This window comes from Siniperca chuatsi, linkage group LG4, assembly GCF_020085105.1.
Source record: "Siniperca chuatsi isolate FFG_IHB_CAS linkage group LG4, ASM2008510v1, whole genome shotgun sequence".
Classification (NCBI taxonomy): domain Eukaryota; kingdom Metazoa; phylum Chordata; class Actinopteri; order Centrarchiformes; family Sinipercidae; genus Siniperca; species Siniperca chuatsi.
The window spans coordinates 19,250,097-19,263,808 of record NC_058045.1 but is presented as its reverse complement, the minus strand read 5'-3'; the positions used below and the strand labels follow the sequence as shown (position 1 = coordinate 19,263,808).

Here is a 13,712-nt window from a genome sequence, read left to right as displayed (position 1 = left end):
TAATAGAGGGGTAGGTAACAAAAACACAAAAGTTCAGCTGAGTAGAGACTGTGGCCACTGAATCATTGCAGGCAGCTAGGAAATAGCAACACACAGGAAATAAGAGCTAAAAAAAAGAGACAGATGTGAATAAGTTAAGCAAAAAACACACATGCAAGTACATACTATACAAGTCATCAACACACAATAGACCATACACTCAAAAACACACACAGAAGGAGGACTTGTGACGGGTGACTGACGCACAACAAGGACAAAACTAGAATTACGCAATATTCTCCAATCAGAGGGAAACCAGCCTTCCTGCAAGCTGTGTGTTATTCCACCCCGAGGTAGTAGCTCTTTTGCTATTATTTCTCTCTTTTCATCTCATTTCTTCTGTCAAGGGTAATAAGTCTGTGTGTAATATCCATGAGTCGAACGCTTCCCGCAGGATGCTTTCCAGACAATACTGGCAATCAGCAGCAGTAGGGAAAAATCTGAAGTCACTGAGCCATAATCTCTCTGCTCACCCTGCACTACCTCTCTATAAGCTTTTGGGAGAGTCTTCCTCACAATTAGCTCATTTAATCTGAAAGAAAGAAAAAAAGTGGGTTTGTGTGGTCTGTCGCATTACAGTAATATCAAAGATGGAGTCGCTGTGAATTATAACTCTAAAAATATGAAAAGCCTCTGAACTTTTGACAAACAGACACAGAAATCCTGCTAAAAGCAACAATGTTCTGAAGTAATTGCTTATTTAGCACTGAGGGCACTGGAGTAATTAAAGGAAATGACTAATGTCATAAAATGAGATTTGCTGCAAGGGGATATTTTCCTCTGGGTCATTTTAGAAGGGTGACATCATATCAAGCATTATATAGTATCTTCAACAAACATGTCTGCAAGACACATTTCTGTAACCCTGAATCTACACTGAATAAACTCTACATTGCCTTTTCTTGTGAGAAAACCTACTGCAGCAGCTATATTTCTCCATTCTTGTCATTTGTGTGTGTCACTTGAGAAAATGTCACTTTTAAAAGCAAAACATTTACAGTAAAAGAGGAAACATGCTGTGAAACATTTGAAATGAGGGGAAGAGAGGATGTTTTAAAGTATTCTGGAAAAAAACATCACACAAAGTGCTGGATGTAAGGAGAGATGACAGATGATGAGACCAGGATTTGTAATCCACAGTGCAGCCTGTTCAGTGGAGGATGTATAGGGTGAAGGATATGTAACATGTCTTGTTATCATAATGACAAGGAGAACTTGTTTTCAAGAAATAGCACGAGAAGACCAAAACCAACAATGAAATGATCCTACTAAGAAGTATTGCCTGTGACATAGACCTCCATTGTTGTATTAAAAATCACATCATTGCACTGGGTGACATGTTCCTTCATTACAATGAACATGGGCACTGTGGTTTAATTTGAGTCAATCCCACATATGTGGGTCCTGGTGGCGTAAACACTCACTAGAGCACCAAATGTGTATTCATCCGCATCGTATACTCCTGTGTAAGTAATTTGCTAAAAACTACAGTGCCCAGCTGTTTTAGGAAATTACTGAGCCTTTTTAAAAAAACTTAAACTATTCATTTGCCACCAGTTTTTTCATTAGGAACAAATGGGCTTGAGAGCCACAGACATGGTAGGGAAGTCTGAAAGTATTGAGAGACGGACTAACACATTGTTGGCCTTTTCAGGGGTTTTGTTGTTAATAAGAATATTATAGAATAACCTGCCTTATCCATTAAAATGTGGTTAGGTCCATCATGTTTCATTCCAGTGGCTCCTGTGGTGCACAGTAAACACTCACACAAGACCACAATCTACATTAAAAATAGCACTTTTTTTGTTTTCCAAAGAGGCCACTTTCTCATCTACATTAGGTTTCTTTTTATTTCTTCCTATGACCCTTTCTATGCATAACATCCATTCAGTATTGACACCTGACTGCAGCCACAAAATGTATCTCCATCTTCCTGCTGCTCCTCCCAGGAGTCCAATGTCTCCAAACTGGTGGAAATAATCTGATAACTGCTGCCATCCCAGCAAACAGAACAGACCCCTGGCGTCTTGTGCGTCACTATAGAGTCAAGCACATGCCCTGCTCTCTCCTGCCACATTTGCTTTCTAAACACTGGTTTATTGCATTCACAGTGGGCAGACGAGTCAGTTATCAGCCACCTGCATGATAACACCCTGCACAGTGCAGAACTATGAAGCTCTGCCCCCTGCACTCGTATGAGGATAATAACACAATGTCACTGTGTTGTTTGTTTTTGTAAATTCAATTGAATGTGTATTTTTCTTATACGTGTAGGTTTGACTTGATCTAAATGGTGCATGTGCATGTTTATGTTTTGTAAGCCGTCCAATACACTAACAGTAGATAAAGCACAGAAGTGAGTCTTTGACAGTCAAAAAAACAACACTCCTTCCCCTAATATTATTATTCACATCAAAGAATTGCGACTTTTCCGACTTTCTTTTCCGAATGTTGATTCATTACTCTTCCCTGAGATGTTTCAGGATGGGAGACCAGCAATCTATGAGGCATAAAGCTCCAAATTGCTCGGTAATTGTTTAACTCACCTAGCGTAATCTATCATTCTGACTTTGCAAAGTGGCTGCGTGTAGCAGAGACACTGACTGGAAGTGGGCCATGCCTGGCAGAGAGTGATGAGGCCTGGGGCTGTGTGCCGCTCCCTGTTGCTTCCCCCTACCCCAGCACCTCCTCCGGGGGATGACCCTCACTGTTGAGGTCCTCCATTAGCAAATATCCCTGTCACTTTGATAATGTGAGAGCACTCGTATCAGAACTGTGATCATTCAATTTGAACAATGCTCCAAACCTTGGGGGAGGAGCCCTGGTGACCTCAACTGTATTACTTATTATGGAAAATGTGGAAAGTCTGACAAAAAACAATGTCCTCTTTGTTAAATCTCGAGAATGAACGATTGCTCTCATACTTACATCGGCCAAGGTGTAATTGAGCAATTTACAATATCACTCATTAAATCAGTCATGCAAGCTCACCTTTCAAAAAATATGTCCTCTTACACGTCTAACCCATAAAACTCAAGAGACAGATACAGTGCTGCTACCTCATGCATCATAAACAGAAATTAGCAAAATAATACGCATGCAATACACAAGGTTTTCAAACAAGGATATGTTCCCAAAGCAAGATTGTTATTGTAGGTTAAAAATGTCACAGCCCATGCCAACAGTACATCCTTTAACGAAACACACAAACCGAGCCAAAGCAAATATTGAAGGTATCGTATTTTGGGTGTCTGCCCTGCACCAACTGACTCCAGTCAGCTGCAGGCAGCAGGTAGGCTGGGTCTCCCTCCTGCTCCTCCGGGCTCTCCCCCACATGTTTTCCCAGCCTCTCCCTGAGGCACACTGGCTCTGCTGTGCGAAGCACGGAGGGCGGAGGAAGCTGGCTGGCAGAGAGCAGTCACTTCAAATCCAAATACACAGGCATGGAGTGGAATGTGCATGCACACTCACAAACTCATCCCTGCGTACATGCATTCACCCAGACATACACATCTGCAGTATGTGCAGATGCAAACACACACACACACACACACACACACACTTTTCCTCTATTCCTGCTTCATTCTGCAGAGTTGTGAGATTCATACACACTGTATGCCAGGAATATAAATGCAAAAAGGGAGTCATTGTTGAAATGGCCAAGTTCAATGTTCAACTCTCTGCTCAGTTCCTAGGGTGGGGTTCACTTAAAAGTTTAAAACAGAAAAACAGGGATACTGAAGTCTTTCAAAGACACAACTAGTGCACAACTCAAACTGTGTAGTTCAGAGATTTCATAGTTTCTCTTGAGAAATGCTTCTGAACGACTTGATCCCCCCATAGCACGATAAATCAGGAAACTAGCACTGCTCCTCATCATGTTTATACTCTTCTTGATAACAACAGCACTCTTCTTCCCTAAGTGATTATTCATCTTCACCATCAAAATGCATCTCTGCTGCTGCACACCACCAACCAGCATAGCTACATGTCCCCACATGTCCCATCACAGTGTCGTATCCCATATCCCTCTCAAGCCCAAGAAGGGGATGTACAGTCCATCATCATCAGGTCACTCATGCTCAACTCATTAGTGGTAATTAATGGTGGCCAAGTCCCAGGCCACCCCAGGCACTATGGAGTCCAGTGCTAACCCGGGCCATCACCACCCTGCCCAGTGGAGGCAGGCGCAAGTTGTTTTTCTGCTTGGTTGGCTGTGGCACTTCATCTGCGCAGCTTAATGCACTTGGCTGCATAGCCAGAGCTGGAAATTGACCAACCTCAGAGAGCTAAGATTTAAAAAAAAAAGAAAAAAATAAAGAAAAAAAGTGAAAAGTTTAAAAAGTGAAGTCAAATCGTCTGTGTATATGAGAGTTTCCCCATGGAGAATGGTAGCCTGACTTTGAAGTGAAGTGACCTTTAAGAGGGCCGCACATGTGATGTTTTGCTTTGAAAAGCATGACTGTTCGCGTGAGATTCTGTAAAGTGTGTCCACATGTGTTAACACCTCACCAGTACCAACAGAAAGTACTCTTATTAAAGAGTATCATTTATCCTTCATAAGGTACTTTTGAGAAGCTATGAATGAAGGCTACGCATGAAGTACATCAACCCATTATCCCAAATGGGTGTAGTGTTAACTTGTTTTCCAAATGTTCTGCTTGCCTCATTTCTTCACTTGAGGTCAAATTCTATAGTCCCAAAGTCAGTGGGCCATTAATGCAGAGTACAGAGAGTTTCAGTAAAGATTAGCACAAAGATGCCAATGACCGGCATTATTGAATGCATGATTGGTTGACTGCTATTGCACAAAAACTTGTTTTAGGCAGTCATTATTAATTGCACTGAGCGGGCAAATGACATGAGAATTTGTGGATTTATAAGCCCTGTGCCAGGCTTATGAGTCCTGTGTCTTGTTCGGCAAAATGAGAGCAGTAATACCCAGAAGCCTGTCAGAGTTTAATATCATGCTGTCAACAGTCTTGTGGTAAAAAGTCTCCACACTGGTATTAATAGGCTTGTGATTTTTTTGTTGTCGTTTTACTCGCAAGTAATGAGTTCCGCAACTGATTTACTCTGTTTGCGTCACTTAGTGCCCTTAAGCCATTAATAGCAGTCTCTTCTGTTTTCATGATAGACACTCTTATATGCATTATATAATGCTGACCTGGCTGCCAGGGGTATTACAGCTAAGGTCTTGAATAGAGGGCCTACGCCTCTGGAAGGAACTGAAATCTGCCTTCTCGAGTTTTCCAACACACTCAGCTGCGTGTTCCAATCAGAGGGGAGATCAAAGTTAAACCTTGGCTCGGCCATTAGACTTCTGGTCTTCACTATTTTCTTTTAATTTTATCCAACAATGCCCCCTCTTAGACTGCACCCATGAATGACCCTTGTGTGTATGTTTGGTATTAGTGCATGTTTGCGCACAATGACAGTAAAGCGTGCACGGTGGCAGAGCGGCTACAGCTCCTGCGTCCCAATAAGGAGATCGTGGGTTCGTGGGTTCGATTCCCGGACCGGACCAACATCACACAATCTCTCTGGGTGGAGTCTGCATGTCCTCCCCGTGTTACCGTGGGTTCTCTCCGGGTTCTCCGGCTTCCTCCCACCGTCCAAAAGACATGCATGTGTAGGTTAATTGATAACTCTAAATTGCCCGTATTGAATGAATGTGTGAGTGAATGGTTGTCTGTCCTTGTCTGTGTCTGTGTTCGCCCTGCGACGAGTTGGCCACTGTCCAGGGTGTGCCCTGCCTAAGGCCCGAAGTCACTGGGATAGGCTCCAGTCACCCGCGACCCCCTAACGGGGACCAAGCGGTAGAAAATGGATGGATGGATGGATGGACAGTAAAGCGTGCCGTGGCGATGAAGTGCCTCACAGCATGTGAGCTGCCTCTATAAACACCAATGTGTTTTCTACCTCACTGGCGATTAGCCTGCGTGTCTGAACACAAGGTCGCTAATCGTCCTTTGACTCCTTTCAAGTAAGATGACTTGAAAGTGTGGTAGTAGTCTATATAAATCACTTCATGCCATGTCACATTAGCTACCTTTATGTTATCCATGCAGGGTTGTGAGGTCCTCTCATTCCCCCAGCCATGTCAAAGTGAAGGATGAATGACAGTGACACAGCCTTTAAATACGTCAGGGGCCATCAACCAGATGTTTCCACCATGTAGATGGACGACTTCAAATCATATCAGCTATCTTAAAAGGCAGAGGTCTTTCATTCTGAGTGCGAGTCACTGCAAATTATACAGAGTGACCAACAGTGGTGAACTGGAATCAAAGCCTTGAAATTACCTGACAGTGTGATCTCAAGGCCACAGTGAAGCTGAGATAAAAGTATATAGAGGTAGAGTATTTTTTAACAAAATAAAAGGAAGGACTGAGCTATAAAGGTCTCTGATTAGCATTTTGGCCTTGAAGGTGAATAAGCAGAATAAACCAACACGGTAACAAATTTAGGCCAACTGTTGATTTACAACTACATTTGTTTTGGCCATGTCTTCATCTTTTATAGGTACTGTAGGATTCTTGCTTGGGGCAGAACACACATCAGTTCTCATTCTGTCCATTACGCCTGATAACAATCTTTGTTTTAGTAACTGTACCCATCATGACCATTAAGTGACTTCAACCCACTCACACAAATTCAGGTTTTTCTGTATATTAGTCTAAAAGTCTGCCTACATGCTGCTGCTCTTCAAGAGTTCCTTTTTCTTTCTCTCTTTCTTTTTTTCATTATTTGAGGTACATCCTGAACCTCAGCAGGGACCCGACCGGTCCAAACTGATTGATGTGGAAACAAAACACAGAAGAGAAAAATGGGTCCTCAACTGCAGGGTGTGTACATCCTGTGATGGAGCTGCCTTGAAAACAAACAGCAAAATTACACTGAGTGCTGTACACTGACATCTTGACAATCAAATACCACCCTGCAGTTTCTCAAAGTTAGGAGTCCCTGCTTTGAGGGCATTATGGGAGCTGCTGTTTGACAGCCATGTTGGTTTGCATTTCCTGGTTGTCTATATATGTCTATAAACACACAAAAAGTGAAGGAGATATCTCATTGATACAAGTTATTTTTAGGAATAGTATGAACATTTAGAAAATATATTAATTTGCTTTCTTTGAGAGAGTTACATGAAAGGATCTATACCATTGTCAGTAACATAAATATGAAACTACAGCCAGCAGCCGGTTAGCTTAGCCTAGCACAAAGACTGGAAACGGGGGGAAATAGCTAGCCTGGCTCTGTCCAAAGGTAACAAGCAGTAACTTCCTAGAGTCTTGCCCAGGCAAGTTTATACTTACCAGGTAACCAGCAGAGACTCCAGAGGTTACTGGCCCCAGCCAAGAAAACGTCCCCACATCAGCCCCATTAAAACCAACATGTGCCGTTTTTACACTTCAGTTTTTTATGGTTTACACAAACAAGACATAAACTTACTTTAGAAGTGATAGTAGGCAGATTTTGTTACCTTTGGACAGAGCCAAGCTAGCTCCCCCCCCCCCCCAATTTCCAGTCTTAATGCTTAGCTAAGCTAACAGGCTGTTGGCTATAGCTTCATATTTAGCGTACAGACATGAGTGTGGTATCAATAATCTCGTCTAAATCTAGGCAAAAAAGCGAATAAGCACATTTCCCAAAAGTCAAAATATTCCTTTAAAAAATATTGTCTAGCTATTCAGGAAAGAAATAGCATTTATCTAATTAAATGTGTTGCACATGTGATATTATATGAAATTGTTGTTTTCATATGTAATGTCTTTCATTTGAAAATCACATGTGCCTATATTGAGAATCTATCACTTCATATATTAGTTACCTAAACTATTTAACTGGCAGGCAGCAATTTCATTTGTTAGTTCACAAGAAGAAAGATATTACTATTTTCATGAAGGTGGGAAGAGGCAGTGAATTTTATGGGCAGGTAGGTGGACAGGGAAATGGGAATCTGTTATCCTTAAAGTCAGACTCTGTGTTGCCATCAGCCAGCACAGCAGGTTGTGTATTCTGTGGAGCTCACAGTGTTGATGAGAGGATGGAGCAGATGAGGCGAATGAAAGGAAAATGCTAAGGTATACTGAGTTGGCAGCAGAGGTGAAGCAGCAGAGCTTGAAAGCTTGAGCGGAAGCTGAATGAAAGTCAACCTTAACAGTACTAGTTGATGACTTAGAAACTCCTGAGTGGAGGTCAAAGCAGATGATGTGTATGAGGCACCAGCGAGAGCAAGGCGAAACAGGCAGTTAGCCTGGCTCTGTCCAAAGGTAACAAAATCTGACTACCAACACCTCTAAAGCGCACTAATTAACAAGTTTAATTCAAAAACGAAGTGTAAAAAACGACACGTTATGGTTTTACAGAGGCTTATGTCCTTGACAATTTCTTGGCCAGACACAGCAACTCCTGGAGTCTACGTTGGTTGCCTGGCACTGCGCCCAACAAAGAAACAGTCCAGCACAAAACCCCAGATAAAACCATAACATTTTTACATTACGTTGACCTTTGGACAAAGCCAGGCTAACTGTTTCCCCCAGTTTCCAGTCTTTATGCTAAGCTAAGATAACCGGCTGCTGACATGAAAATGTTATTGTTTTGGGAAATACAGCGAATAAGCATATTTCCCAATATTTTAACTGTTCTTTCAAGCATAAGTTTGGGGTTTTTTCAGGTCTATTGTACTACAATACTCTCATGCATGTGTGTATAGTGAAGAGTTTTCGGTTGCTGCAGTCACTCCTCCTCTCTATATGGACCGTGAAGAGATCCTTCACTGGTGCAACTCCAATGTATGAAATGAGGGTCAAAATCCACAGTCCTCGTTCTGTGTATTCTAAAGTTCAACTGAAACTAAAATGAGGCTTCAGCAGTCTGACTTAGCAAATCAAGTGAGTGAAATTCCCACTTTCAAATGCATTTTTGCACAGAACCATGTGCATTTTGTCCCCCATCTCCTACACTGGAGTCCTCCTATGAAGGGACTTCACAGCCAATATGAAAGAAAGGAATGATTGCAGTGCCCAAGAAGTCTTTCAATGTGCATAATATATAGGCATGTGAGTATTGTATTAAGACAGACATGAAGAAAATCTGAACCTATTCTTAAATTGACCAACATCTAAACCATCTACTGAAATTGGTCTATAAATACAATTGAAGTGATGAGGAAAGCTTAACTAAGCCATGCAGCTGTTGAATACTGCTTCACTTACAACCTTTGATGAGTAGTAACGATGTTTAAGAAGTCTGTGCTGAAGATGAATTCAAAATTCGGTGCTGCCCCTTGTTGTCATCAACTAAACCACTGCCCATGTTTTCCTGATTGGTGTGGTTTCCAGCTGCTGGGCCTAATCAAATCTCAGTGGATGTTTTCCACTCATCTCACCCAACTCATACTGAAAACTGATTTGTTTTTGTTGTACTATCAGTGTTGGTGTTGAAATAAAAAACAGTCTAGAGATTATCTGGTAATGTGGGAAGTAGGAATAATGTCACATTTAAAAAATGTATTTTCTGTTATTTTCTCTTTTTTTCAATAAAGCCTTTTCAAGGATGCTCTTGTCTCTGTCTGAGCTTTCTTTCTCCTGCACTCACACATTGACATGTTTACATTAGACAGTTGGTAAATGATGCTTCCTGTTGGATGGTCTAAGAGAGTTATGATTAGGGCCTGATGTCCTCTTGCAGGTTAGTACTTTGTTCTTTGACATCAAATTGCTATATCCTGCACTTTTGGTAAATGCAACATTATCACCAAACTATTAATATCATGTAGTGCCTGCCTGAATTTCCTTTCATGCAGTGATTAATACCTCAGCTTATTCAAAACGAGAAGCTCCTGTTGCTGAAATAAAGAGCTATTGTTTGTGAGAATTAAGTCATCCATTGATCCTTTCTGTCTGTCTGTCTTCTGTCCTCTTCCCGCCACCCACTGCCAATAAAAAAAATGATTATGCTGCCATACAGCAATGACAAACAGGAAGGCACCATTACAAAGAAAACAAATGAGAACCTATTGACTTACAGAAAACAGTGACATCTCAGAAAATAAGGAGCACCACAATTAACGGTGAGTGACTGAACATATGCATTGCTGGTGGAAATTGCCTTGTCACCTTATATATTTGCTTTGATATTGTGTAGAAGATGCACTTTTTTACTAACAAACAGATAAATTGGGTTTAAATGTAAACTTACGTTACTTAGAAATGGCAGTGTGCAGTGCCTCTCAACAAAGTCACTTGACAAACAGATTTTCCTGCAAGAAATAATTGGACAGGGGCAAAAATAATGTTCAAGTTTGTTTAATTTATAAATAATATGAGCCATATTATAATAATTTCATACTTGTTTATCAATTTTTTATTCCAAAGCTAAAACTTAAAATGTGGAAAGGCATTTCCGTGCACATTAAAAAGCTGTATTTTCAGTACACTTTTAGCTTAAGTTATCACACCACATACACTCAATGTGTGTGTGTCTTTCCCTATCATAAGACAAACACTGATGATCAGTTATATACAATATGTAATTATGAATGATGATTGGTTGACAAGAGGATGTACACTATTAACCAACTATAATTATTAACAATTCAAGTAGGAATATAAAGAAACTGAGCATAATGTGTTCTCTCTTTGATACCACTTGTTCATATCTCATATCATTCATGGAAGCCATTTAGGATGCACGCTTTATGGCGTCCCACAAATGGTCTATTAATGCTTTCCGTTTAACTAATCAAGGAGACTTTGTTTTTAATTAAGTTTCAATTTTGGTTAAATGAGGATGAAAACTATCTGTAATCACACACCTACACACACACACACACACACAGGAAAATACAGTGAATCTTCACGAGGTAAACACATTCCAACAAAATACTGGATGTGAATTACACTGGTAATCATCCAGCTGTGTGACTGAAATGGCAAAACAGCATGAAAGGCAATCGTGATGTGTAAGGTTCCTGACTAATATCTTTCTGATTGCTGTCCGGCTCAAACGATCAATAAAATTAATTTAGGTGAAGTGAGATGGCGCTGCAGCTTTTCATTTGTGCCCTAAATTAATGAGAGAACAATGTGCCAGTGTCTGATTTTTCAAACACTAGTAATGATATATACTGAGAGTATTGTGAATAAAGGAGAAGTCAGTGGAGTAATTACTGGTGAGTGGTTTACTGAATGCATCAAGAATGAAGAGGAGCTTCAGTGGGCATTACCATCAGCTTGTGAATGGAAAGGAAGTCAGTGGACTCGTGTCAAAATAGCAGCTTGTGCCACACCGGTGCCACTCGGCCCCTGCAGGGAATTTATATTTGCCAGATAATTGTTATTTGCCAATGAATGACTGGCAAGCCATTCATATCCTCCCTGAGGGAATGGTGTTGGCGATCCATTTCTTTACTCTAGGTCAAAACAGAAGAACATCACTGATAGAGTCACCATAGCGCTGTTAGACTGGGGAGATGGGGGGATTTTCTTTGCTTTATCTGTCACATGCAAGAAAACACCTTGGGCCCATGAGCAGAAAATAACACTCAGGCTATGTTTTTTATGTTTGCCCACTGAAGCAGGATTCAGCTTCTTCATCAGACATGGCAACCTCCTGAATGTCAGGTAATCTGACTCCACAGAAGATGCCTCTGCACCAGACGGCAGCCATGCTCCATGAGGGGTTTCAATTGTGCGAGCATGCACACATGCACAAACAAAAAAAGAGATAGGTGTGTGTTTTTCTCTCCTGTAGGCTTGGTGAAACTACAGTTGTGAATAATTCACTGTGACTGGATGAAAGAGTTCCAAGGGACATTAAAATATCCAGTGCTGCTAATATTATATTGTGCTACATACTGTCTGCGTTTACACACACACATTCACATACACTTTTTGTATAGGCTTACTTACAGTCATATACTATCATATCCTTTGTGGTGGGGCGAGCATGGCATAAAGTCTTGGCAGGTTCAGGGGTTTACCTCATACATTAAAATGTAAGGGACTGTAAGAAAATTATTAGAGAGTGAGAGGGGGTCAGAGAAAGTCGAGGGTTATATATTTTTCCTGAAGGAAAGGTAGTAAGGTAGGCTATATCATCATCTGATCTAATGCATATATATTTTCATTGAGGGGTGGGGGGAAAATACTGTGGTGCGCAAGTCCATCAGAAGCCAAAGAGCTGCTGCCTGTGCTCGTTTTACACATTCTGTGGCTGTAGTGACCGTGTACTTAGCAGCTCTTCATTTAAAAAGTGAATGGCTAGAACATTCAGCATTTTGTTATGTTTGCCATAAATATATTATTGGAGGGGAGGGGATGGCATTTTTCAACAAAAATATTAATAACACTGGGTAGGGTCTATCCTTTTCTTTAATATAATTTTCGTACAGTTCCTAAATTCATTTGGAAACATTTTAAAACATAAAAACAAATTACATCCTACTAGTCTATGTGTATGGACTACTGGAGAACAGACAATGTGCTGTATGTTAGTGTGCTGCGCATACAAATTCAGGTCAGAATAATTAGAATAATTTAGAATAAAAGTCTGTTTTTGGTCCCTTTTGGCAAAAGGTGTTCAAAATGAGGGCATCGTACTCTCTGCTCACTCTAGACAGTGACTCATATTTACCTTCAGAGGAACCAAGAGAGACCTGGATGATCAAAAGACAGATGTACAGTGTGAAAAAAAAGACAGAGAGGAGTGATGAGTTGGGTATAGTGGGGAAATCAAAAGAGAAAATCAATGAAAACAGGGAGACAGTGATGGACAGTCAATAGACTTGAGAGGATTTGGAGAAGACACGGCCAGCAACTGACAGTCACTTCCCCTGTCATCAAATATTATGGATATACAACCTGCCAAGATGTGACTATCAGTCAGCTGCAAAAAGGCTTCTGCTGTTTCTTGTGGTGACCTTGTGATGTGCGAGTCTAGATGCAGAAGAGACAAAAATACAATCTGAAGGTTGGAGCATAGTAGCTAATGCCCTTTGATAGCCTCTGGGCTGTGTGAGCAGGACAAAACAGCCTGCAGGAGCATGTGAAACACAATCGTCCCCCGTCAGCTCCAGGTCAGCAACTTTCACAGCACAAAAATAGGCCTTTGTTGTCGACCCCTGTAATCAGTGTTTAAAAAGTGCTGCCACATTACTGTTCATCTAGCTTTTGTCTCCCATTTAGCTTCATTTATGTTTAACGAACAGCGGCTAGACACGGGCTAAAATAAGGACACAGGAACAAAGGAAGCCTTGCGACTTGCTGTTGTCCTACAGAAACAAACAACATCCTGAGGGTGTTGATACCAGAAAAGCCGCGATGACATCAATAGCTGGAGGCTGTCCTAGCCACTGGCCTGCAGCCATCCAGTTAAGGGCTCCAAGATGAAGAGCTCCACCCTCCCTCATGTTGCCTCGAGGAACTTTACGGCCTAAACCAGAGGGCTGACAGACCGCTGGCTCACCCATCCAGAACATTGCACTGATTGACCAGAAACGTCCATAGACATAACAGTCGTACATGAAACTGTCAGAGGAGAGGGAGCAAGGGCAGCAGAGTAAATTGTTGGATTGACTTAACACGAGTGGGAAGCAATAAAGCTCACCACCACACAAAGTAATGACTACAGCATGTGGACTGCAGGGCGCAGTCCTCTCACTGTCC

The 13,712-nt window shown here is 41.4% G+C and overlaps 1 protein-coding gene across 4 annotated transcripts in view; it reads right to left on the bottom strand.

The window, feature by feature from the left end:
• btbd11b (BTB (POZ) domain containing 11b) overlaps window positions 1-13,712 on the bottom strand; it is a 75,126-nt gene that overhangs the window by 36,338 nt on the left and 25,076 nt on the right. For 2 of the 4 annotated variants that reach the window (XM_044191948.1, XM_044191950.1), the window contains exon 2: window positions 12,909-12,983. The exons of the other annotated variants lie outside the window; for them this stretch is intronic. In XM_044191948.1, the coding sequence (XP_044047883.1) occupies window positions 12,909-12,983 (75 nt within the window). The remainder of the gene's footprint in view (window positions 1-12,908; window positions 12,984-13,712) is intronic. 4 annotated transcript variants of the gene reach the window in all.